Source organism: Rhinoraja longicauda, chromosome 7 (genome assembly GCF_053455715.1).
Source record: "Rhinoraja longicauda isolate Sanriku21f chromosome 7, sRhiLon1.1, whole genome shotgun sequence".
In the NCBI taxonomy this organism is placed as follows: Eukaryota; Metazoa; Chordata; class Chondrichthyes; order Rajiformes; family Arhynchobatidae; genus Rhinoraja; species Rhinoraja longicauda.
In genome coordinates this window covers 53,482,184-53,509,270 of record NC_135959.1, presented here as the reverse complement: position 1 = coordinate 53,509,270, position 27,087 = coordinate 53,482,184, and the positions used below count along the sequence as shown (strand labels likewise).

Below are 27,087 nucleotides of genomic sequence, written 5' to 3'. Positions count from 1 at the left end.
AAAGTGCCAGTTAAATGCATTATTATCTTGGATGTGAAGTTAATTAAGTTTTAGTATTCATTGGAGGACTAAAGTGCATAATTATTTTCCTTTCAAAAGCAGCTGAGCAAACAAGGACTTTAAAGAATTTACCTGGTTGAAACAAATGGTCTCCTCCTGCACCTATTTTCTCTACCTACCTCGACTCCATCCTATCCCCCCTGGTCAAATCCCTCCCCACCTACGTCCAAGACACCTCACACGCTCTCCATCTCCTGGATAACTTCCGGTTCCCAGGCCCCCACTCCCTCATTTTCACCATGGATGTCCAGTCACTCTACACTTCCATCCCCCACAAGGATGGTCTCGAAGCCCTCCGTTTCTTCCTCGACTGTAGAACCAGCCAATCCCCATCGACCAACACTCTCCTCCGCCTAGCAGAGCTGGTTCTTACTCTCAACAACTTCTCCTTTGACTCCTCCCACTTCCTCCAAACCAGAGGCGTAGCTATGGGCACTCGCATGGGCCCTAGCTATGCCTGCCTCTTTGTCGGGTACGTCGAACAATCCCTGTTCCAGACGTACACTGGCCCCATCCCCGAACTCTACCTCCGCTACATCGACGACTGCATTGGTGCTACCTCTTGCACCCATGCAGAACTCACTGACTTTATGCACTTCACCTCCAATTTCCATCCTGCCCTTAAATATACCTGGACTATCTCTGACATCTCCCTCCCGTTTCTGGACCTCACCATCTCCATCACAGGAGAAAAACTAGTGACTGACATTTATTACAAGCCCACCGACTCGCACAGCTATCTGGACTACACTTCTTCCCACCCGGTCCCCTGCAAAAAGTCTATCCCCTACTCTCAATTCCTCCGTCTACGCCGCATCTGCGCCCGGGATGAGGTGTTTCAGACTAGGGCTTCCGAGATGTCCTCGTTTTTCAGAAAACGGGGCTTCCCCTCCTCCATTATAGATGAGGCTCTCACTAGGGTCTCTTCTACATCCCGCAGCTCCGCTCTTGCTCCCCATCCCCCCACTCGCAACAAGGACAGGATCCCCCTCGTTCTCACCTTCCACCCCACCAGCCAGGGGATCCAACATATCATCCACCAACATTTCCGTCACCTACAACAGGACCCCACCACTGGCCATATCTTCCCATCCCCTCCCCTCTCTGCATTCCGCAGAGATCGTTCCCTCCGCAACTCCCTGGTCCACTCGTCCCTTCCTACCCAAACCACCCTAACCCCGGGCACTTTCCCTTGCAACCGCACGAGATGCAACACCTGTCCCTTTACCTCCCCCCTCAACTCCATCAAAGGACCCAAACATTCTTTCCAGGTGAGACAGAGGTTCACCTGCACCTCCTCCAACCTCATCTATTGCATCCGCTGCTCTAGATGTCAACTCATCTATATCGGCGAAACCAAGCGCAGGCTCGGCGATCGCTTCGCTGAACACCTGCGCTCGGTCCACATTAACGCAACTGATCTCCCGGTGGCCCAGCACTTTAACTCCCCCTCCCATTCCCAGTCTGACCTCTCTGTCATGGGCCTCCTCCAGTGCCATAATGAGGCCCGCCGGAAATTGGAGGAGCAGCACCTCATATTTCGCCTGGGCAGTTTGCGGCCCGGTGGTATGAACGTCGACTTCTCCAACTTCAGATAGCTCCTCTGTCCCTCCCTTCCCCTCCTCCTTCCCAGATCTCCCTCTATCTTCCTGTCTCCACCTATATCCTTCCTTTGTCCCACCCCCGACATCAGTCTGAAGAAGGGTCTCGACCCGAAACGTCACCCATTCCTTCTCTCCCGAGATGCTGCCTGACCTGCTGAGTTACTCCAGCATTTTGTGAATAAACCTATTTTCTATGTATTTGTACCACCACAAGGAAACTTGCTATTGTCGAAGAGAAATTGTATCTCACTTTAGTTTGCAGTAATTTGAAAAATAATTCTCTATACAGCAAGAAAGGATATTTATTGGTTATCAACTTAAGGTATAGTCCTGGTAATATGTAATCATTCCACATGTTCTTAAACACCAGACGCTTATTTTTGTGAGTTACAGTGCAGTATTTTATCTGTTATGTTAAAATCTTTTGTCTTTGTTCCATGTGAGTATTAGCAGAAAGATAATGTTGTCCTTGTACTGCAGAGAAGCATTATTCACATATTAAGTGATGAGCCACTGGAGCAAATAGTGAGTAAACCAGGATTCAATTATAGATGCATGTAACAGTTGAACATGTCTACCTCTTACAACCCAGTGGTATGAATATTGACTTCTCTAACTTCCAGTAACCCTTACTTTCCCTCTCTCCATTCCTCCCTCACCCTGGTTATCCGACTAGTTTCACTGTCCTTCTGATTAAATTTACTGATTGTATGCCTCCTTGTCACCTTTTCAGCGAGCAATGAACCATTCTACATTTCATTATCACCAGCTGCTTTGATCTTATCACAAAATGCTGGAGTAACTCAGCAGGTCAGGCAGCATCTCAGGAGAGAAGGAATGGGTGACGTTTTGGGTCGAGACCCATCTTCAGACTGATGTCAGGGGGGGCGGGACAAAGGAAGGATATAGGTGGAGACAGGGAGATAGAGGGAGAACTGGGAAGGGGGAGGGGAAGAGAGGGACAGAGGAACTATCTAAAGTTGGAGAAGTCAATGTTCATACAGCTGGGCTGCAAGCTGCCCAAGCGAAATATGAGGTGCTGCTCCTCCAATATCCAGTGGGCCTCACTGGCACTGGAGGAGGCCCATGACAGAAAGGTCAGACTGGGAGTGGGAGGGGGAGTTGAAGTGCTCAGCCACCAGGAGATCAGGTTGGTTAAGGCAGACTGAGCGAAGGTGTTGAGCGAAATGATCGCCGAGCCTGCGTTTGGTTTTGCCGATGTAAAGAAGTTGACATCTAGAGCAGCAGATACAATAGATGAGGTTGGAGGAGGTGCAGGTAAACCTCTGTCTCATCTGGAAAGACTGTTTGGGTCCTTGGATGGGGTTGAGGGGGGAGGTAAAGGGACAGGTGTTGCATCTCTTGCGGTTGCAGGGGAAAGTGCCCAGGGATGGGGTGGTTTGGGTAGGAAGGGACGAGTGGACCAGGGAGTTACGGAGGGAACGAACGGTCTCTGTGGAACACAGAAAGGGGAGGGGATGGGAAGATGTGGCCAGTAGTGGGATCCCGTTGGAGGTGACGGAAATGTAGGAGGATGATTTGTTGGATACGCTGGCTGATGGGGTAGAAGGTGAGAACGAGGGGGATTCTGTCCTTGTTACGAATGGGGGGGAGGGGGAGCAAGAGCAGAGCTGTGGGATATAGAGGAGGCCCTAGTGAGAGCCTCATCTATAATGGAAAAGGGGAAGTCCCGTTTCCTGAAGAATGAGGACATCTCTGACGCCCTAGTGTGAAACACCTCATCCCAGGCGCAGATGTGGCGTAGACGGAGGAATTGGGAGTAGGGGATAGACGTTTTGCAGGGGACCGGGTGGGAAGTGTAGTCCAGATAGCTGTGCGAGTCAGTGGGTTTATAGTAAATGTCCGTCACTAGTCTGTCTCCTGTGATGGAGTTGGTGAGGTCCAGAAATGATAGGGAGATGTCGGAGATGGTCCAAGTACATTTAAGAGCAGGATGGAAATTAGTAGTGAAGTGCATGAAGTCTGCATGGGTACAAGAGGTAGCACCAATGCAGTCGTCGATGTAGCAGAGGTAGAGTTCGGGGATGGGGCCAGTGTACGTCCGGAACAGGGATTGTTCGATGTACCCGACAAAGAGGCAGGCATAGCTAGGGCCCATGCGAGTGCCCATAGCTACGCCTCTGGTTTGGAGGAAGTGGGATCTGTTGTTTTCATACCTTACCCATCCATATGTCTAGACTCCCTCTCCCCTGATTCTAAGTCTGAAGAAGGGTCTCGACCCAAAACATCACCCATTCCTTCTCTTCTGAAATGTTGTCGGAAGATGTGCTAATGACAGGGATACAAGGATGAGAACAGTGGAACTATGAGGGGGGGGGGGGGGGGGGGGGTGAGGAATGCCGAAGTTACTTGAAATGAGAGAAATCAGTATTCATACCTTTTGGTTGTAAGCTGCCCAAGTGAAATGTGAGGTGTATCCCAGCATTATAGCCATCTGATATATTTGCATTACACCCGCTCGGTTCTTGCCTCCAAAGCTTAAATTGGTTATCACTGTTGGAAACTGTGCCATCAATTGCCAAGGCTCCTAAATACCACCTTTCACACAAAACCGTGCAAACTCTTCTTGCCTCTGTATTTCTTTAAGCAGCTCATTTCAGAATATCGTTTTTGACCAAGCCTTTCACCATTTGACCCCCATGGGCTTTTGTGTGCCTTGACATCAATCTTTTATTTGGTTTCGTATCTGTGAAATGCTCTGGAACATTTTTGCTCTGTGAGCATTTCATTAAATGGCATTTCGATTTTGCTTTGTTTTGATCATGATCACGATTAAAAGCAAAATTCTGTGTCAGTTTTTGGCGAAGGTAATGTAGGGTCACACTTGCTGAAATAGCAAATAAGAAAGTTTGCAGTGCCATCCTTCTTGACAAAGCTGCACTGTGTTCTGACATTGAATGTATGCGTCTGTACTATTTAAATCTTTCCGTAGAACACTCGGCTACTGTGCTCAGAAGAAATGCCACGACTGAATACACACAACATTGTTTAAAAAGACCAGAAACAGATGCACCTGTGAAAAACTCAGAGCTTTTATTTTTCAGCTTTATTTTGCAAATGTTATGGTTAGCTAAGAATGTAGATGACCTAACATTATTTAATCTTGATAAAATCTCATTTTCACCAGCACTCGAGCAGACATGCATCAAAACTCTTATCTGTGCTCTGGTGTTGATTAAACTGTTTATTGTGCGTTCTGATTCTCATTCTGATCTGTTTATGTGACATTAATTATCTTTAATGGAATGCAGTTTTTGAATAATAATTTAAATTGGCTTAATTACTCCTTTGAAAACTAGTTTCTTGTTTTGAAATATGCAAATATATATACTTATGTTTTGAACTCAGTTTGTTGGTCGCTAATGTAATTTAGGTTGTTCAGTAGTTTTGTTTTTCGGTGTTTGAGTTATATAGGGTAAAGGGACTCGACCCGAAATGTCACCCATTCCTTCTCTCCAGAGATGCTGCCTGACCTGCTGAGTTACTCCAGCATTTTGTGATACCTTCGATTTGTACCAGCATCTGCAGTTATTTTCTTACACAGCTTAAATCTTTGGATGATTTGATATTCATATTAACAATATACTGTAAATATAGTGTAGGAGAAAGCAATATCTTTTATGCTCTTCAAATATAAAATCATCTGTTGGTTTAGGACTATTTTCTGATGGTTTTTGAGAGTTCTAGCAAGTGGTTGATGCTCTACAAGGTAGAATACTATTCCAAAGATAATTTGTTTCCAAACATGAAAGGATTATACTTTTTCAAATTTTGAGGGCCCATCTTGTGCAGTGAACCATTGCCTTTTGATGTGTCTGAGTTTTTTTCTTTTTTGCAGAAGCCCTGATGTATCTAAAGGATGATTTGTTAAAGTGTCTAAGGAGTGCGGTTATATTTTTTTCCATAAACGTATGCCATAGCAGAAATATGCATGAGACAAAATTAATTTCCTGCTCAATGTTCAGTTAGATAACGCTTGATTGTGTTAGATGTAGAATGCAACATTATACAGAAATGTTTTCAATGTTAGGCATAAATTGTATGCAGTAGGTGATTAAAACTAGGGTGAAATCAGTAGAGGAACGTTTTCGTTCTGAGCAGACAATGAAACTTGGGTTTGCCCAATTTTGCACAGACATGTATTGTGCCAAGTCAATGCACGAAGGACACAAGGAGCACAGGTTGCGATGCACATTTAATAGTCTTGCTACATTTGGCCACAAGTTTCAATGTAGAAAGTGTTTGCCATAAGTAAAAAAAGCAGGCCCACAGTTGTTTGATTTTAATACATTAGACCTGAATCATTGTGCAGGATTCCCTTACTGATGGATTTGGCTTGGGCTCCTTCTGTGCTCTTATTGATTCTTTGGATATCCACCCCTGCTATCGTGATGCCCAGTGGGGATTGGAGGCTTAGTTCAGTTATTGTCACGTTTACCTAGGTACAGTGAAAAGCCTTTGTATGCGTGCTATCCGTTCAGAGAAAAGTCTATACATGGTTACAATCAAGCCTTCCACAGTGCACAGCTAAAAGATATCGGGTACAACATTTAGTGCAAGTCTGATTGAAGATAGTTCAAAGGTCTCCAATGAGGTAGATGGGAGGTCAGGGCCGCACTCTAGCTGGTGTGAGGGCCATTCATTTGCCTGATAACAGCTTGGGAGAAATGGTCCCTGAATCTAGAAGGATACTGGAATTTAGAAGGATGAGAGGGGATCTTATCGAAACGTATTAGATTATTAAAGGGTTGGACACGTTAGAGGCAGGAAACATGTTCCCAATGTTGGGGGAGTCCAGAACAAGGAGCCACAGTTTATGAATAAGGAGTAGGCCATTTAGAACTGAGATGAGGAAAAACTTTTTCAGTCAGAGAGTTGTGAATCTGTGGAATTCTCTGCCTCAGAAGGTAGTGGAGGCCAATTCTCTGAATTGCATTCAAGAGAGAGCTAGATAGAGCTCTTAAGGATAGCGGAGTCAGGGGGTATGGGGAGAAGGCAGGAACAGGGTACTGATTGAGAATGATCAGCCATGATCACATTGAATGGTGGTGCTGGCTCGAAGGGCCGAATGGCCTCCTCCTGCACCTATTGTCTATTGTCTATCTGGTTTTCAAACTTCTGTATCTCTTGCTTGACCGGGGTGAGACTGGTCCTTGATTATGCTGGTGGCCTCGCCGAGGCAGCGTGAAATGTAGATGGAGTCAAGCATGGTGTAGATGGAGTCGATTGTCAGGAGGTTGGTTTGCTTGATGGTTCGCTGCGCCCACAACCCTCCGCAATTTCTTGCGGTGTTGGATGCATTCTTCTGTATACATCCTAGCACTCCCACGACAAGAGCTGCCTCGATACTTTCAGCAGCTGGTTCTGCTTGAAGGTCATTTCTTTGTTTCAGCAATGGTGGCACATACCACAGAGTAGTTTGTGGTTTGCAGACAACTCCCAGGTGATGTGCACAAATATGCAAAAGACTGCGGTTCGTGACGCTTATCGGCACTGGATCAAATTGTGCAGCCCTGGGTGGTGTAATTTTATTGCAAAGGCTTAAGCAGTTTTTTGGCCTTGGCTCATTTGAGAGATGTTATTCCCTAAAATACCAAAAAAGACATTTGAATTCTGGTCTCCGTCGGGGATGAGTTGTATATATAAATCTAATGTTATTGTTAAGGGTTGATGTCTATATATTTAATTGCGTTTATTGTTTGTTGGAGGCTGCATTTGCACGTGACTACAAGGGTTGTGATGATGCAGCATCTCTAACATGTGATTCTGTATAGTGTCTGGTTTGCCCAGTGTGTGGGTATTGGGACCATTAATGTCAATACAGTAGTTTTCCTTCTTTGGTTTCGGTTGTGGAGAAAACTATTGTCCCACGACCTTTAACTGTGGTTTTAAAGGATGGTTATGAACTGTTAATTCAAATCTCGCATCCTTAGGCCATGTTCCTGGTGATGTTTGGTAACTCTAGGATTTTAACCCAGTAACAATGAAGAAAGCAGATATATTTTCAAGGTCAGTTGGTTTGTGGCCGGGAGAGCAAATTGCAGGCTTAATTGCAACTGTTAGACTTTTTTTTCAAAATGATTAAAGTTGTGGTTTTGGGAGTTGCCTTTGTAAAGACCAAAGTATGTGGTAGCAATGGATTGTGAATTCTGAAACCATGGTGCGCTGTTGTTGGAAAGAATTAATATTTAATAGTGGATTAGTTTGCAATCAAGTGGACTGCTTTGTTTTCCTTGGTATTGAGCTGGTTTGTGTGCATGCAAGGGGGGAGTTTTCCATCCCATTGCTTGTAGATAGTGGAGAGCCTTAAGTGAGCTGGGATGCGAGTCATTTGCCAGTGCATAATTTTGGTACTACAAGAGGTTTGTGGACCCTCGTTCTGAAGTGTAGACACCATTCTGACGACCTTCATTCTACCCATTCTGAACAGCTACCCATAGTTCGGAAGATTAGCTTCATTCCCACAGGGTTTATTGGTGGTGGGGTGTAACAGATGATGTATGTTTTCCAATTTTTTTCATCACCTGAAAGCTTGCATCATGAATGTAACACTTAATACAATGCAGCCTCATTGTAATTCCTGCTGATACTTGTCAGACTTGTAATGTATTATTGGGAAACGAGAGGTGGTGATCAGAAAGAGGTAAAAGTGTGGTAACAGATGAGAGTCTTAAGGATTTTGAAAGACCGACTGACGTTTATAATGGAATCATGCCAGAGGGTTGAGTAAAGCTGGCTGCTCAAATGGCAATTGTTACTTGTGTAGCAATTTCAGGGAAACAGAATCTATGGTTTATAATCAATTTAATGTTAACAATGTGCTGCTGCTTTACGGGGCCAGAATTTGTAATGGTAGGATAAATGCTTGTCCTGCTATTTACATGAGAAAGATATCGAGACATTTTGTGCAAGAAAGAGGGTGCCTTAAATGGCCAAGCATCACAGATTGTTGGGCAGTGTGCACAGGGCTGTTAGCCAGGGGTAGACAGTACCTCTTGCTCAGCATCACCTGCATTTCATGAAATTGCTGGAATTGTGCTGCAGGTGCAAATAACAAAGATAAATTGTATTCTTCAAGTAAAGATACAAAGCGCAGGAGTAACTCGGTGGGTCAGGCAGCATCTCCGAAAAGCAGGCATAGCTGGGGCTCATGCAAATGCTCTGGCTGCACCTTTAACTTAAAGTGAGTCAAAAGAGGAGATGTTGAGGGTCAGGACAAGTTCTGCCAGGTGGAGGAGAGTAGCATAATCGAGGTGAACTGATCCCCTCTGCCTCACAAGATAGACACAAAAAACTGGAGTAACTCAGCGGGACAGGCAGCTTCTCTGGAGAGAAGGAATGGGTGACGTTTCAGGTCGAGACCCTTCTTCAAACTGGTTAGGGATAAGCGAAACGAGAAATATAGACGGTGATGTGGAGAGAAAAAGAACAATGAATGAAAGATATGCAAAAAAGTAACGATGGTAAAGGAAACAGGCCATTGTTAGCTGTTTGTAGGTAGAAAATAAGAAGCTAGTGCAACTTGGGTGGGGGAGGGATAGAGTAAGAGGGAATGCCGGGACTACCTGAAGTGAGAGAAATCAATATTCATACCACTGGGCTGTAAGCTGCCCAAGCGAAATATGAGATGCTGTTCCTCCAATTTGCATTTAGCATCTTGCGTATGATAATGGAGGAGACCAAGGACAGAAAGGTCTGTGTAGGAAATGGGAGGAGAATTAAAGTGTCCAGCAAACCGGGAGATCAGGTTGGTTCACGTATCAACGTTTGAGCGAAGGTATTCTGCAAAACGATTGCCCAGTCTGCAGCATTTGGTCTCACCGATGTATAAGAGTCCACATCTTGAACAACGGATACAGTAGATGAGGTTGGAGGAGGCGCAAGTGAACCTCTGCCTAACATGAAAGGACTGTCGGGGTCCCTGGACAGAATCGAGGGAGGAGGTATTGGGACAGGTGTTGCATCTCCTGCGGTTGCAGGGCAAGTTACCTGCGCCTCCCTCTGCCTCACTCTGCAACTTATCTCTTAACTTCTTTCACTTTCTTTGTTAAAGGTGAAGCTATGGGAACTCGCATTGACCCCAGCTATGCATTCCTTTTTGTTGGTTGCGTCAAACAGTCATTGTTCCAAATGTACCCTGGCACCATTTGTTTTCTGCTACATCGACTGCATTGGGGCTACCTCTTCCACCCAGGTAGAACTCTATTGCATTAACTTTACCACTAACTTCCATTCTACCCTCAAATTCACCTGGACTATCTCTTACACCAATCTCCCCTTTCTTGATCTCTGTCTCCATTACAGCCGACAGACTATGACCAACATTGAATCTAAATCCACCGAGTCCCACTGATATCTGGACTACAGCTCCTCCCACCCTGCCTCTTGCAAACACTCTATCCCCTCTCTCAATTTCCCTGTCTCTACCACATTTGCTCCCAAGATGAGGCCTTCCATTCTCTGACATCAGAGATGTCCTCTGTTTAGTAAATATGGTTTCCCTCTTCCTTTGTCGATGCATTCCTCACTCATGTCTTCTCTGCGACCCGTAGTTCTGCTCTCACTGCCCCTTCCCCAACAAAACAAGGATAGATTTCCCCTAGTCTTTACCTTACACCCCACCAGCCTCTGCTTCCAACACACAATTCAGAGTTCCTTCATCGTGATCCCACCACCAGTCACATGTTCCCATCCCCAGCCCTTTCTGCCTTCTGCAGAGACCTTTCCCTCCGCAACTCCTTGGTTCACATATCCTTTCCCACTCAAAAAAACAACCCTCCTTGGGTTCTTTTGCCTTCAACTGTAGGAGATGTAACATCTGTCCCTGTACCACCTTCCTCACATTCATCCAGGGACCCCAGAAGCTATTCCAGGTGAGACGTTTGTACCTCCTCTAACCTCATCTTCCTCATTCGATGCTCACAATGTAGGATCCTTTACATCAGTGAAACCAAGTGTAGACTGGGCAACTGTTTAGACGAACACGTGTTCAGTCCACCAAGGCCCACTGGGTTGCTTGGTTGCTGGTTGCTAACCATTTTAACTCCTCCTCTTGTTCCCACACCGACCCTTCCGACCTGGGCTTCCTCCACATGCAGACTGAGGCCACACATAAACTGGAGGAATCACACTTTTTATTCCATTTGGGTGGCCTACAACCCAACAGCATGAACATTGGAGGTAAAATTAGTTACCTAAGCCTCCAACTTTTTAGGTAACTAGCCCACAGCAACCTTTTCCCCTTCCACCTATATCCCTTCCTCCAGCTTCACATTTCTCGCCTTTTCTCTTTCTATCTCTCAGCCGGTTGTCTTCTTCCCATCTTTGTCTTTTGTCCACCCATCTGCCGTTGAAAACCACCCTCACCTATATTCAGTTATCAATTGCCAGTCTATGTCCTGCCCACCTCTCTTCCAGCTCTCTCACCCCTCCTATAATTGGTCTGAAAAAAGGGGCCTGACCCAAAATGTTGCCCATCTGTAATCTCCAGAGATGCTGCAAGACTGGCTGAAGTACTTTAACACTTTTTTTTGTTGTAAACCAGCATCTGTAGTTCCTTGAGTCCACCATGTGACAGACAGTCAACAAATGTAGTCCAGAAAGCAAATAGTTGATGTTGTGAAATCCATTTTCTGCATTATATTTTATACTTGCCACATTTTTTTTTCTGTTTGCAATTAGTACGACTTAAGTCATACAATTTTCTTTTCCACTCTTGTTGGTTCCATCTCTCATTGGTTAAAATGACGCATTTACTGATATCCTGGAATCCCCATTGGCCTCACCCTTGCACAATCTGTCTTGCAAAAGTAATTGAATATGAAGGACAAGCGCAAACTCTCAACTGTACTCACCAGAAAATGCTTTGTTCCAGTAAACTCTGGTTCTGGAATTCCCTCTGGATTGGGGCGGGGGAGGAGAAGTTAGATATGCAGAGGAGAATGGGATCCTGCCATTTGAAAACCTTGAAATAAAAATGTATGCTTGGAGTTGTTTTTACTGCAATCATAAAAATTGCCTGTCAAAGCAGATCTCAGCTGGGTAGTAGAAGATTACATTTTCATCCTATTTGTTACTATTTCACTATCCAATTTCCCCAAAACTTAATTCCTTCAGGAATTAGATGTTTTTGTCAAACCTAAGTAAATACTTGCAGCAGCTGGAAGAGAGAAAAGGGTGATAATTTTAATTGCTTTTAAAAGATAATTTCAAACTAGTTGTATCTATTTAATATATCTGGAGTAGGTTTGTATGTATGAAATTTCTTAAATATCGGAAATTGCATTTTGAAGGGAAAAGAAAAGGGGTTGTTGTATCTGGAACTATTATTCTATATTTATTTGCAAAATCTTGCTTTATCCAAACAAAATGATCATTTGAAAAGTTGCTTCTCCCAGCATAAACAAGATAAGTAGAAGAGCTGCATCATCTGGGGGAAATAAAACTTAAACAGAAAGTGAGGAATGCACAGTTTGTTTTCTTTATGGAAATTTGTAACTGCTCTCAATGACTCTTTAATCATCACCAACAGGAAATGAGATGTGTGCCACTTGGTGTGGCATTTGTTGGAAATTGAAATTATAATAATATGCAGTTTGCACATTGTATCTGAGATTTTATCAAAATTATGTATTGTATTTGATTCAGGGGAAGAACGATTTGTGGTGGGGTTCGGGTTAGTTTGTGCTGGGTTAATAGATCCCAGCTGGATAGTAGAAGATTACGTTTTCATCCGATTTCCCTGTCCTATTTCCGAAAAACCTAATTCTGTACTGGAGCATTTTAAATTTTGATTTTGCAATCAGGTGATCTAATTTAAATTTATTTTTTGCCTTCCATGGATGTGATTTGAGCAGCAGAGAGAAACTGTGGCACAGAGACCCGGGTTTGATCCTGACTTTGGGTGCTGTCTGTGTGGAGTTTCCACATTTTCTCTATGACCATGTGGGTTTCCTCCAGGTGCTTCAGTTTCCTCCCACATCCCTAAAGATGTGTGGGTTTCTAGGTTATTTGGCCTCTGCAAAAATGTGTAGGGAGTGGATGAGAAAGTGAGATAACAGAACCAGCGTGAACAGATGATCGATGGTCGGTGTGGACACGATAGGCTGATGGCACGTTTTCACGCTATGTCTCAAATAAAAATAAAATCTTCGTACAGAAAAGATAGTTTGGTACAGCACCCATGCAGTCTGGTCATCTTTAACCATACCCAAGCTTAGGTCCTTAACCTTACACTTTTCTTCCAGGTTCTTCCCTCCCAGCCTTAGTATTTTGGGGCTCCTTCACCTGATGATTATTTTATGTGGTAGAATGTAATTTTCTTTATTTTTGAGTAAGCAGTGTTGGTGGGATTTAATTGGTGCGCAAGATTAAGGATATCTTGTTTTGAACTGTAATGACTGCCTACAGGTTTAGATAGTTATCTTGCTATTGTGATGAATAGGATGGAGTTTCATGTGAGCTACTTAAATAATTATTTGAAATAACATTTTTCGTAAATGCAAAGTATCTTCCACGATGTAGGGGATCTTTTTAAAATTTCAAGATCATGATTGTTTGGTCCCAAATAGCAAGGCCCCTCCCTGCCTGTCTCGATAGATCTTTTAAAAAAAAAATGCAAAAGATTGAAAGAATTTGGTTGCTTGGTAAAGTGGGGAAATATAATAATCACTCTAAAAAAATAATCTTTCATCTGATTGAGTGTTCCCACAAAAACCGAGGAATGTTTGAACTTTGACAGTACAAATGTCACTTTTCTTAGAATTTATCTGTTGATCTTTCTCCCATTTGTAGAATCCTTATGGATTGAATATGTTGTGTGTTTGTGATTATTTCTCAAGAATTCATCAAGTTAGTGGCATGATGGCGCAGTGGTAAAGTTGCTGCCTTACAGCGCTAGAGATCCGGGTTCAATCCTCACTACGGGTGCTGTGTGCATGGAGTTGGTACATTCTCCCTGCGACCGCATGGGTTTTCCCTGAGTGTTCTGGTTTTCTCCCACACTCCAAGGACGCACAGGCTTTGGTAAAAATTATAAATTGTCTCTAGTGTGCAAGATAGTGCAATGTTCGGGGATCACTGGTCAGAGTGGACTCGGGGGGCCAAAGGGCCTATTCCCATGTTGTATCACTAAACTAAACTAACATGCTATTGACCACATTGATAGACTGCTTGCCTGCCATGCTGTGATTTAACTTGAATATTTTAAAATTTAAATTTGATTAAATCTATCTAATTTGGCTCTAAAGGATTCCATACCTGACCATTCTCTTTCCATAACTGCGAGCTTGATAAACCAGAGTATGCAACCTTTGTGCTGCACTTCCATCATCATCTGCTTGCAACCCTACATTGAAATAACATATGAAGAAATTCCTTTACCTTCAAAACAAAATAAATCAATTACTTAACATGCACAGTTTTTGTTAGTAGACATTCAGGTAATAGGATATTTAACTTTACTAACTCTGCTAAAAATATGAATTGATAATATCAAATGTTATAGTTGTTAGTTGTTCTTCAGTGCTAGGGAAATACCTATTTTTGCTGTCTCCATTGTTACGTTTTTTCAAAGCAGACCTTTAAATTTCATGAACTTTTAGAATTCTGTGGCTCACAGTTTCTTCCATACTTAAGCCTAATTTATTTAAACTCTCCTTTTCATTTCACTTTTCATGCATGTTTTTCATCTTATTAAACCAAATGAACTGGTGACTTGAATCATTGGCCTGCTTCTAACAAAGGTACTTGCACTCTTAATGGGTAGATAGTTCAAAGGTTTCAAAGGTCTTACTTATATTGTCACATGTACCAATTATGGTACAGAGATATGCGAATTACCATACAGCTATATGGAAAAAAAAAGCAACAAGACACACACACGGTCTCCTTGGTGAGACCGCACCTGGAGTATTGTGTACAGTTTTGGTCTCCTAATCTGAGGAAAGACATTCTAGCCTTTGAGGGAGTACAGAGAAGGTTCACCAGATTGTTCCCTGGGATGGCAGGACTTTCATATGAAGAAAGACTGGATAGACTAGGCTTATACTCGCTGGAATTTAGAAGACTGAGGGGGGATCTTATTGAGGCTAGATGCAGGAAGATTGTTCCCGATGTTGGGGAAGTCCAGAACCAGGGGTCACAGCTTAAGGATAAGGGGGAAGTCTTTTAGGACCGAGATGAGAAAACATTTCTTCACACAGAGAGTGGTGAGTCTGTGGAATTCTCTGCCACAGAAGGTAGTTGAGGCCAGTTCATTGGCTATATTTAAGAGGGAGTTAGATGTGGCGCTTGTGGCTAAAGGGATCAGGGGGTATGGAGAGAAGGCAGGTACAGGTTACTGAGCTGGATGATCAGCCATGATCATATTGAATGGCGGTGCAGGCTCGAAGGGCCGAATGGCTTACTCCTGCACCTATTTTCTATGTTTCTATGTCTATGTTTCTACAACTACATAAAAGTTAACATAAACATCCACCACAGCGGATTCCCCACATTCTTCACTGTAAAGGAAGGCAAAAAAGTCCAAACTTCATCCTCTTTATTCTCCCGCGGTTGGGGCAGTCAAACCATCCGTTGGGACGATCCAAACTCCCGTAGCTGGTGGTCGAAGCCCCCATGTCGGGGCAATCGAAACCCGCGTTGGAGCGGTCGAAACTCCCGTGGCTTGGAGTTTCCGAAGTCGGTCTCTGACCAGAGACCGCAGGCTCCGTGATGTTAAGTCTGCAAGCACCCATGATTGGAGCTCCGAGGTCGACCCCTGGCAAAGGGATCGCGAGCTTCACGATGGTAAGTCCGCAGGCGACCCCAGTGGAGATCTCAAAAGTCGGTCACCAGCAAAGGCCGCCAACTCTTCGATGTTAGGCCGCCGTGCGGACCAAAGATAATAGAGCAGAGCAAGATAGACCACTCCGTCAAAATCACCTATACTGAATGGAACCTTTGTACGCAATGGAGCCTTTTTAGTAAGCAAAACCCGCCATCCGTTATGCCTCTTGCAGTGTAATCCGTGCTTTGGGGGAACAGTATGTGTGATGATACCATAAAAATGCAGAATATATCTCACCTATCAATTCACAGATTTTTGTTATTTTTCTTTTAAAATGTTTCTGCAAGTTTCTGCCTAAAATGGTGCCATGACATGCTACGATTGTTAGGGTCGAGTGGTCTATCTTGCTCTGCTCTATTATTTTTGGTGCGGACGGAGATATGATACGGAAAAAAATCGCATCTCTATCGAGTTAAGAGATTGGCAAACGTTTCTTCCCCCCACCCCCCACATAAAACAAGCTAAAGAACGCTAAAAACGTACATTTAACACAGGGGCGGCACGGTAGCGCAGCGGTAGAGTTGCTGCTTTACAGCGAATGCAGCGCCGGAGACTCAGGTTCGATCCTGCCTACGGGTGCTGTACTGTAAGGAGTTTGTACGTTCTCCCCGTGACCTGCGTGTGTTTTCTCCGAGATCTTCGGTTTCCTCCCACACTCCAAAGACGTACAGGTATGTAGGTAAATTGGCTGGGTAAATGTAAAAATTGTCCCTAGTGGGTGTAGGATAGTGTTAATGTGCGGGGATCGCTGGGCGGCACGGACTTGGTGGGCCGAAAAGGCCTGTTTCCGGCTGTATATATATGATATGATATGATATGATACAATTAAAACACAGAAAGAAAGGACAGACTGTTGGCGAAGCAGCCATTGCTGGCGCCACCCGGTGGTTACTGCCCTAGATGAGCACAGTACAACACTCAAGAAGCTTGACAGTCCAGAACAGAGGGAGTATGAAGGAACAATGGTGTATTTTGAAGTTAGGATAGTGTTTGGAAATTAATTTGGAGATGATCTTCTCTTGCAGCTATTGCCTTTGTCAAGCTTTATGCTTAACTTTGAGTAATGTAGTGCACCTTCAGATGGTAAACAGGTGGTATATGCTAACATTGGCAGGAATTGAGAATGGCGGATGCAGTAACAATCAAATAGGTTGCGTTGTTCTGGATTGTCAAGCTTCTTGAGTGTTGTACTGTGCTCATCTAAGGCAGTGAGAGTATTCCATTCCATTAGAGAGTGTGCCCTTTAGAAGACGAAAAGGCAAGATTTAGATTACTTCTGCATCTTCTACAAACTGGTGTTTGGTAATTTATTACATAAGTTCTCTCTTGTTTTGATGTTGAAAGAGAGCCATTTTATGTTATTTCTTTTGTGCTGCACAAAACCAATTCTTACCTGGTTTCTTGATTTAAAAAACACCCCATAATTAACTTCATAGTATACTTGCTTTCTAAGAGAATAGTTTTAAGTTAGAGACTGTTTGATGCTTACTATTCATTGAGTTGTCGGACAAATTTGAAATGTAAGTATTTTGGACACAATATTGCAATTGAAAAAGTTGTTACTTCCTGCTTACTAAAATGAGAAAATAGTTTTCATGTGTGGAAGGAACTATAGGTGCAGGTTTATACTGAAGATATGCACACAAAGTATATAATTTTTATTTGCAAATAGTTTTCATTTTGCTTTCGAAGATGGCATAATAATGAGTGTGGGCATTATTTGAAACTGAGAGTTACTGTTGATCTTGTTGCTGGCAAGGGGCTGGGAAGAACTGTGCAGTCGACCAAAGAGAAACATTAGCTTACTCGCATCCAACAGGAGGTGATGAGGGACACTGTTAGATGTGAGTAATTTGTCAATGCATGGAGTGGTAGCTGCGGCCAGTTCTAGCAATGTCCCACACTGGCCTCGCTGACCAGGGTCCAGTCTCAAGCCCTGCATTTCAATGCTGTGTTCCTCACTGCCCATGCAGTCTGGCTGACACCATTGCTCATACCTGGCCCCTGCAAGTCGCTCCAGTCACTAACTTTGCAGGAAGACTTGGCGAGATGAGAACAATTTATCCATCTGAATATCACGGGAACACCGTTGGAAATTCCCAGTGTACCAGCGACAAGGGCCGGAATTCACGCCAGGTTCTCTGCACATAAGTGTTATAATTAACACTGCTCTATCTAAAAGGTTGCAATGGTCCCCTTCAGCACAAACTGAACTTGCACTCTTGTTCCAGTAAGTGCATCTTAGAAACATAGAAAATAAATGCAGGAGTAGGCCATTTGGCCCTTCGAGCCAGCACCACCATTCAACGTGATCATGGCTGATCATCCACAATCAGTACCCCGTTCCCACCTTATCCCCATATCCCTGGAATCTGGTAGCCCTAAGAGCTCTATCTAACTCTCTTTTTAATGCATCCTGTGAATCGGCCTTCACTGGCTTCTGAGGCAGAGAATTCCACAAATTCACAACTCTCTGGGTGAAAAAGTTTTTCCTCATCTCAGTTCTAAATGACCTACCCCTTATTCTTAAACTGTGGCCCCTGATTCTGGACTCCCCCAGCATCAGGAACATGTTTCATGCATCGAGCTTGTTCAATCCCTTAATAATTTTATATGTTTCTATAAGATCCCCTCTCATCCTTCTAAATTCCAGTGAATACAAACCCAGTCGTTCCATTCTTTCATCAAATGACAGTCCCGCCATCCTGGGAATTAACCTCGTGAACCTACGCTGCACTCCCTCAAAAGCAAGAATGTCTTTCCTCAAATTTGGAGACAAAAACAGCACACAATACTCCAGATGTGGTCTCACCAGGGCCCTGTGCAGCTGCAGAAGGACCTCTTTGCTCCTGCACTCAAATCCTCTTGTTGTGAAGGCCAACATGCCATTAGCTTTCTTCACTGCCTGCTGTACTTGCATGCTTATTTTGTGCACTGATAAAAGCATCAATGCATTAATTGCTGAGAAAATCATTCTGGAATGAAGCAGAGTGGCAGAATAGGGAACTGGTGATACAAGACTATATTGACTTTGATGTTGACTGAAGATGTTGGCAAGTAGGGCAGCCAAGTGGCATAGTTGGTAGAGCTGCTGCCTCACAGCGCCAGACCCGGGATCATTCCTGACCTTGGATGCTGCATGTGTGGAGATTGCACGTTCTCCTTGCGACTGCATGGGTTTTCTCTGTGTGCTCTGGTTTCCTCCCCATTCCCAAAGACGTGTGGGTTTGTGGGTTAATTGGCCTCTGAAAAACTGCACTAATGTGCAGGGAGTGGATGAGAAAGTAATATAACATAGTGTGAACGATTGATCGATGGTCGGCATGGACTTGGTGGGCTGAAGGGCCAGTTTCCTTGCTGGCCCTCTGAACTAAACTAATTTAAGTAGAATTGTGGAATTGCATCAGGGGAAACGAATAATAGATGAATAATGAACAAAAACAAAGGGTGCAAGAGAATAATCCAACCATTTCACAGCTTGAGGCAAGAGGATGTATAAAGGGCCAAAAGCTAAGTAGAAGACAGGTGACTTGAAAATGCAAGTGACGTGTGGGAAACTGTTCCTGCTCGGATGGGAAAAGCTGAAAATTGTTTTTTTTTACAAATACTGTAGTTGCTCAAAGAAATACAGAAGGTATTGGAAGTATTTGATGGGAGTATTTATAGAACAAGAAACAAAGTTAATGTTTAAGGTAATTGATCTTTCAACATCACTGGACACAGCTGTTGAGTATGTTGGGTACAAAGTTGTTGATATTTTGGCCATGAGGAAAGCAGTCAATGGAAATGATGCAAAGATTGTACCCACAAGTCAGGCAGGAGAATTTTATGACATGCAATTATTTATTTGCTGTTGTATAAATTTCTATTTGTCCACACACTAGGAGTGTGAGAGTATGTATATTTATTGCTTATAATGGCTGGTTAGAATGTTACTGGTGTATAAATTAAGTTCAAGATAGTTTATGGTCCAGTCGGTCAGGGAAAGTATACTGGATATGCATGTTTAAACAGACCTTGTGAGAGAATTGAAATTTAGGAATTTCTGAAGAATAATATAGTGTGCAATGCAGTGGGTCTCAAATGACCTGCATACGTTTCCTTGCCCAGTGTTAGTACCAATTAACTTTTATTGGCTTTTAAATATTTTTTACTTTATAAAACAGTTTTCTTACACAGCATTTTACTTTGAATAAAAAACAAGTTCGAATTTAACAAACAATCTGATTTTTTAAAGTTTTTCAGCGATCTGATATCTTGTTTCTTTCTTCAGGGTCGCCATGTCAAAACAGGCCAGCTGGCAGCCATTAAAGTTATGGATGTTACGGAGGTGAGTCCACATTTTAAAAAATATTATAATTCCACTAGTTATTTATTATGCATCCTTGTTTCAATGGCATAATGGAAGTCTGATTAAAATGTTTTACAAAACACATAGTTTATCATTGACTGCTGGTGTTCATGCTCCACTAAGCACCTAACTGGCTCATTAAGCAAATGCAGCATCTATTTTTATTACATCTAAATTGATATTCTCAGCGATGGTGATGAATGCAGTGGGTAAATTCACAATATACTTGATCCAAATTATGTGCATTTATCTAATTTCTTCCATGGCCCAAATGTTTTACAGGCACTAAGATGGTGGTAATGAATTTTAGACCATGTAGATGTCTGTTTGCACACAGCAAGGATCCACATATAAGAGATTCAAGATTTGCCTTGGCTGTCGTGTAATTTTAGACAATAATGTGAATTGTTGACTATTATTAGTTTGTAAAATAGCAGCTCAGTTAAGCATTCGATATTTTGTTGTGAATTATGTAGTTTGTAAAGAGCGTTCCCCACAAAGTGGTTTATCATGGTTTGCTTTTTGTCCATGTTTTGAATTTAAATTTAAAGTTGAAGGAATTTAATTTTTCAATTGTCTCAAATGTAATGTGTTTAAGTATTCAACAAAAATAGACTTCTGCATAATGTACCTTAACAATTTTCCTTTAAGTGCCAACCAAAAAGGATTAGCAGTTTTAAATGATGATCTGACAAACTTTGTGGGCAGTTTCTGACATCTCAACTGGCAGGGAATGTTTCATGATGATAATAGTTCCTTGAGTTCCTGGCTTATTTTTTCATGGTCATTACTGTGATCTGCATGACTAGAAAATGTAACTGGCAGGAAAACATATTACTTTTATCCTTTCCTTTCCTTTAAGCTTGAAGGATGATATTAAACTACTGTGCTTTGACACCACCTGGGAAGAGAATGATAATTTACCATTTTTGGGCAGCATCAATACACCAGATGTCCCAGAATATTTCACAGTGGAAAAATAACCCATGAAAGGTTGGGGGAAGAGTTATATATGCTGGCTGAAAGCATCACTGAATAATTGCCTTCAGAAGAAAGAGGAAAGGTTTTGGGAGAGATTTCCATCGAACCCGGCCAAAATATTGAATGTTGAATTGTAATGTTAGGTCAGAACAGTTCAAGTTCATATTTACCAAGTGAAGTTGTAGGAGTAGAGATAAGTTAAGGCATGGAGGTATTTGCAATGATAGTTTTGAAATTCAGGAATAGAAATCAAGTTTAGAGCAGGGGAGGGACAGAGAAAAAGAATGTCGATTGGAACAAGCTAGATTTGATCATTTAGTGTTTGATGGATAGTGGCATTTGATAGACTTTCAAATTGAGCATTAAAATAATGTGTGTAAACATGCATTACCTGTGATGGATTGAGGCTTTCAAAGATATGGGTGTGAAAATGTGATCTTAATAGTGATGTGACTATTTAGGTTGAGACTAATAGTTGCCGAGGATGGGGATGTTTCAGTATGGAAACAGGATTGTTTTATTTGGGGAAACCTGGGGAAAGATTTGTTCCATGTAGTACGTGCCAGTTAAATAGTCAAGCATGGTGGCAATCAAGGAATTAAAATGATCAGAGAATTTTTCATTAAGGGCATGAAACCTGACCTTGTGTGCCGATAGTAATGATAAAGACCAACTCTCGATAAGGAAAAAAAATCAATATCAAGATGGTGCTCTTCTTTCCACAGTAGCCTGTTTCATTTTTCATTTATTTATCAAGCCCATCCCCTTACATATCAGCTGTCTGTGCAGTCCCAGGAGATGCGGTATCTGCTCTTCACCACCTCAATGTCAACAGCCCAAAACAACCACTTCAACATGACATTGATTTGCTTACTTTTTTCAACTTTTTATAATCTATTTTTTGTTAATGAAGTGGTCTCTGCACCGGAATGACCATAAGCGAATTAGACTGCTTTATGGAACATCTTGGAATCTTGTTACCCTGAACTTCCATATCTTGCTATTTTGATTCTTCAAAACCACCTTTACACTGACCACTTTATTTTCTGTCTCCTACTTTGCTCTAATCAATCTCAACATAAGCTGAGAACAGCAGCTTATCTTTTCATTAGGCAAATTGTAACTTTCCAAACTTCACATTGGGATGCACAATTTCATATCCTGATTCAGTTATTTTTGTCTTTACCAGACCCAAAGTTTTCTTATTTTATTAACACTTCCCATTTGTTTTGTAAAGTTGTCACTTAATTTATCCTGCTTTGTCACATCGCAGGGTTTCCTCTATTTTTGTTTTTTCCGGCTTTCCTTTCTCTGGATCTTGAAACTTTTGTTATTTCCAACGTCTAACTTTAAACGTTTATCAACTTGGAAAGTTAGTTTTTTTTCTTTGCAAAGCTGTCTAGTGTATAAGCATTCTGATTTTGTTTATTATGGAATGACAAAGCTAAGAGGATGGAGACTTTGTGGCAGGAATATTAGACTTTAGAGACACAGCACGAAAACAGGCCCTTCGGCCCACTGAGTCCATGCCGATCAACGATCACCCCTTCCCCTAACACTATTCTACACAATAGGGAATATTTACAAGTTACAAAAGCTGATTAACGTACAAACCTGTACGTCTTTGGAGTATCAGAGCACCCAGAAAAAAACGATGCGGTCACAAGGAAAATATACAGACAGCACCCCAGGTCAGAAGCGAACCCGGGCCTCTGGAGCTGTAACACGGCAACTCTACCACTGTGCCACCCTATGTTGATGAGCACAACATGATTGTAATCCATGAGTAAGAGAAATCTAGCAGTTCTTTGCATTTTGTAGTGAAATGAAAATGGGTAAAGAAGAGTGAGATTTATGATTGAGATGTTTCGAATTGTCCACTGGAATAAACGGGGTAGCTGAAGAGAGGGGTTGGATGTTCAATGTCTGGAACGGTATTTCTATATCTGGATTGCTTGAATTGATTGAAACGGCAAGGAAATAGGATTTCTGAGTCTATAGTAGAGCTGCTCTCATTGAGGATCTCTATGGGATTGAGATTAAGCAGCTCGACCACAGAAGATTCATTAAATCGGATCCTTTGTGCAATCTCTTGGAAAGCTTCAGTTTCAATCCTTGCAGCTTCCTATCCAATGTTCTGTCCTGCGGTGACATCATCAATCGAATAACGTCATGTTCCATGGATGTGCTGATGACTCAAATTCTACTTTGAGTCATCTTGGTTTCACTTTGTATCAGACTATTTGTTGATGAGTCAAAATTGCTTTTAATCGATCATTCGAAAGATGAATATTTTGGCCTTTGTCATAACTTGAGCTCTCTTGCATAAATTCATCAGCCATGTGTCAAATCTGAACAATTCCACACAGTATTTCCATATGTTTAGTTTGGATAAGAACTTTTTGAACCATTGGCTGCAATGTTCTCACAGCTATAGAAGCTTTTCCACACTTCCGTATTTACAGGTTTGTTACGCCAATGTTTTTCTTTCCTGATTTCCATGTTTTCATTTTAATCAGAACTCTGCTCTTCTTGTCTGGTATCAAATTCTATTTGGGCATCAAGTCTAGCCTTACAGGCATGTTGGCTTCCTGACCCTCAATATAATTAATTACAAATCTGTAGTTACCTTCACATTTCTCCAGAACTTGGCATAATCTATCTCTGTCGCATCCTCCATACAAACATATGTGAATAGGAGCAAGGATAAGTCACATTATGCCGAAGATAGACACAAAAAGCTGGAGTAACTCAGCAGAACAGGCAGCATCTTTGGAGAGAAGGAATGGGTGATGTTTCAGGTTGAGACCCTTCATAGTCACATTATGCCATCAGGTTACTTTTGCCATTCACCAAGTTAATGAACAAAGTTGTACACTACTACCTCACCTTGTCCCAATTTTCTGATATCTTGGGTGCTCAGAAAATCTATCTCAATCGTTTGAATAATTAATGGGTGAGCATCCTTTGCCCTTGAACAATGTTTAAGGTACATGGATCGGGAAGGTTTAGCAGGATATGGGCCAAGTGTGTTCAAATGGGACTAGCTTTAGTGGGGCATCTTGGTTGGCATGGAGAAGTTGGACCGAAGGGCCTGTTTCAATGCTGTAGGGGTTTGCCATTGAATTCCAAAGATTTTTGCTCTTTCAATATACTGCTGTGGATTTGGTTTATGTAATTCATGTACAAGGAACACAAATTCATTTGATTGTAAACACTTGCTGGTTTCCAAGAATAAAAAAAATTCTACTTTTCCATTCTTTTAACGTTGTGGATCACTTTTCACTTAATCACATTATATTTCATCTGCCAACATATTTCCCTTTTAACTAGTCTTTATCCTAGAGCACACTTTTACATCTTGCAGCTTGCGTTCTTGCCAAGCTTGGTTGGGATTGCTGGCAGACTTGGATACATTACGTTGTTCTTTTATCTAAGCCAGAAATAGTTGACAAGCAAAAACTGATTCTTGTTGGATACTGGTAGTTTTGCCCTGCCAAAAACACATTTATTCCAACTGTTTTCTTTCTGTACTATTTGTTAGTTTCCAGTACTATGTAGTATAATATGTAATGATCCTTCAGTGGCACTTTATTGACTGTTAATGGGAAATTTAGTTGTTACACATTCCTTGTACATCTAATTTTAAGACCCCCCCCATCTCTGTATTCAGAGATCTCTAACAACCAGCCTAATTTGCTAGAAAGACAAGTAATGGATCCTCAATGGGGAAATTCTGAGTGGGCAGCACAGTGGTGCAGCGGTAGAGTTGCTACCTTACAGCGCCAGAGACCCAAGATTGTATGTACTCCCTTTGACTGCATGGGGTTTCTCCGGGTGCTCCGGTTTCCTCACACATTCCAAAGACATGCAGGTTTGTAGGTTACTTGGCTTCTGTAAATTGTTCCTAGAATGTAGAATAGAATAAGTGCACGGGTGACTGCTACTTGCCACAGACCTGGTGGGCCAAACAGCCTGATTCCACATTGTAGTTCTAAACTAAACTCTAAACTATATAACTCTGAAAACTTTCATTAATTTCAGTAATAAAAAATTTCTTGATCCTATTAAAGTCTTTGTAGATGTAATAATTAAGTGGGAAATTTAGAGGAAAAACATTTTTATCCAGAATGTTGTGAGAATGCGCATTTCATTGGACCAGGAATATTTGAGATGTACAGTAATCAAATGTCTTGAGGCTTTTGTGGTTAATATGATTCATAATGTTAAAGTGATCCCAGTTATTTCATTGTTTGTGTTATAGATAACCAGACATTTGTTTAAAAAGTTTCATTATTCTGTAAATGCAAATCACAAATTTTAAATGCTAGCTTTAATGATTGAGAATACATTACACTCTTGGTAATTTCAAAATACATAATTTTCCATAGCATAGGTTTTCCTTCACTCTTGAACTAGTTTCATGTGGCTTTTGATGAGAACAATAGTTACATTCTTTCAGGGTTAAAGAGATATACATGAATTAGCGTGAGTAAGAATATGATCATAAACGGGGTTGATTCAGCATTAACTGTTTGGATGAATAACTTCCTGTCACTCTTGGCATCAATAATGCTTCCAAGCTAACATGATTTTAAAAAAATTACTGGCAGTCATCGCTTAAAGTAATGTGTATTCAGGCTCAATTTACAGTTCAGGAAATGCCTTTGTTCAGATAAGGGGGTAATTTAAATAACTGATTATATAATTTGTTCAATGCACTTTTTAAAAGATGTTCAGCATGGAAATTTCTATACACTCAGGCAACAATTCTGTACTTGGCATGATGTAACGTCAGGTCAGTTCCATTGATTTGGGATAATTAGTAAAATTCTACTTTTTAAACATTGACACAAATGACTTTAGTGATACAGAGTGGAAACATGCCCTTTGACCAACCGAGTCGGTGCCGATCACCCCATAACCTAGCACTATCCTACATACTAGGGTCAATTTACAAGTTTACCAAAAAGCCAATTAACCTTCAAACCTGCATGTCTTTGGAGTGTGGGAAGAAACCAGAGCACCTGGAGAAAACCCACACGGCCACAGGGAGAACCTACAAACTCTGTACATACAACACGCATAATCAGGATCAAACCTAGGTCTTTGGCGCCATAAGGCAGCAATTTTACTGTTGCACCACTGTGTTACCTTAAAGTGACTGAAGAGAAGCACAAATGTTCATTGCAACTGTAAAAGAAACACATCTGTATATTGAATACTTTGTAAAGGTGGATCGGGTTAGGTTGCAGATCTAGCCCGATTTGGATTTTGGATGATCCGCCACGATCAAATTGAATGGCGGTGCTGGCTCGAAGGGCCGAATGGCCTACTCCTGCACTTATTTTCTACAACCTAATCTTCCAAATAATCTTGGAAGAATAATGCACTTGCTGCATAATGTTATAGTACAAATATGAAGGTGTGTAAAACAAATCTGTTTGTTTTGCCGGCGGACTAGCTGAGTTTCTCCCACAATTTGTGTGCGTTATTGTTTGTCCAGAACCAGGGGTCACGGTTTAAGAAAAAGGGGTGGGCCATTTAGGACTGAGATGAGCAAAAACTTTTTCACCGAGAGAATTGTGAATCTGTGGAATTCTCTGCCAAAAGGCTGTGGAGGCCAATTCACTGGATGTTTTCAAGCGAGAGTTAGATTTAGCTCTTGGGGTTAAGGGAATCAAGGGATATGGGGGAAAAGCCAGAACGGGGTACTGATTTTGGATGATCCGCCACGATCAAAATGAATGGCGGTGCTGGCTCGAAGGGCCGAATGGCCTACTCCTGCACCTATTTTCTATGTTACCCAGAATTTGCAGGTCCTTGTGTTTACCGAACAACTAGCTGGGACTTGAATTGAGATGAAGACACAAGAGACTGCGGATGCTGGAATCTGGAGCAGCAAACAATCTGCTGAAAGAACTTGAGAGTTGACCATGTGGCGCAGTGGTAAAGTTACTGCCTTACAGCACTTGCAGCGCCAGAGGCGCGGGTTCGATCCCGACTATGGGTGCTGTGTGTAGTTTGTATGTTCTCCCCATGACCGCATGGTTTTCCCGAGATCTTTGGTTTCTTCCCACACTCCAAAGACATGTTTTGTAGGTTAATTGGCTTGGCATAAGTGTAAATTGTCCCCAGTGTGTGTATGATAATGTTAATGTGCGGGGATCACTGGTCGGATACATGAAGCTCAGTAAGCAGTTGTGGCGGATCATTTATCGTCTATCTACTTGTAGTTAGCA

At 42.1% G+C, this 27,087-nt stretch overlaps 1 protein-coding gene across 2 annotated transcripts in view; it reads left to right on the top strand.

Moving 5' to 3' along the window:
- The window catches only part of LOC144595288 (mitogen-activated protein kinase kinase kinase kinase 4), a 247,524-nt gene that overhangs the window by 93,081 nt on the left and 127,356 nt on the right, over nucleotides 1-27,087 (top strand). For both annotated transcript variants that reach the window (XM_078402596.1, XM_078402595.1), the window contains exon 3: nucleotides 19,787-19,843. In XM_078402596.1, the coding sequence (XP_078258722.1) occupies nucleotides 19,787-19,843 (57 nt within the window). The remainder of the gene's footprint in view (nucleotides 1-19,786; nucleotides 19,844-27,087) is intronic.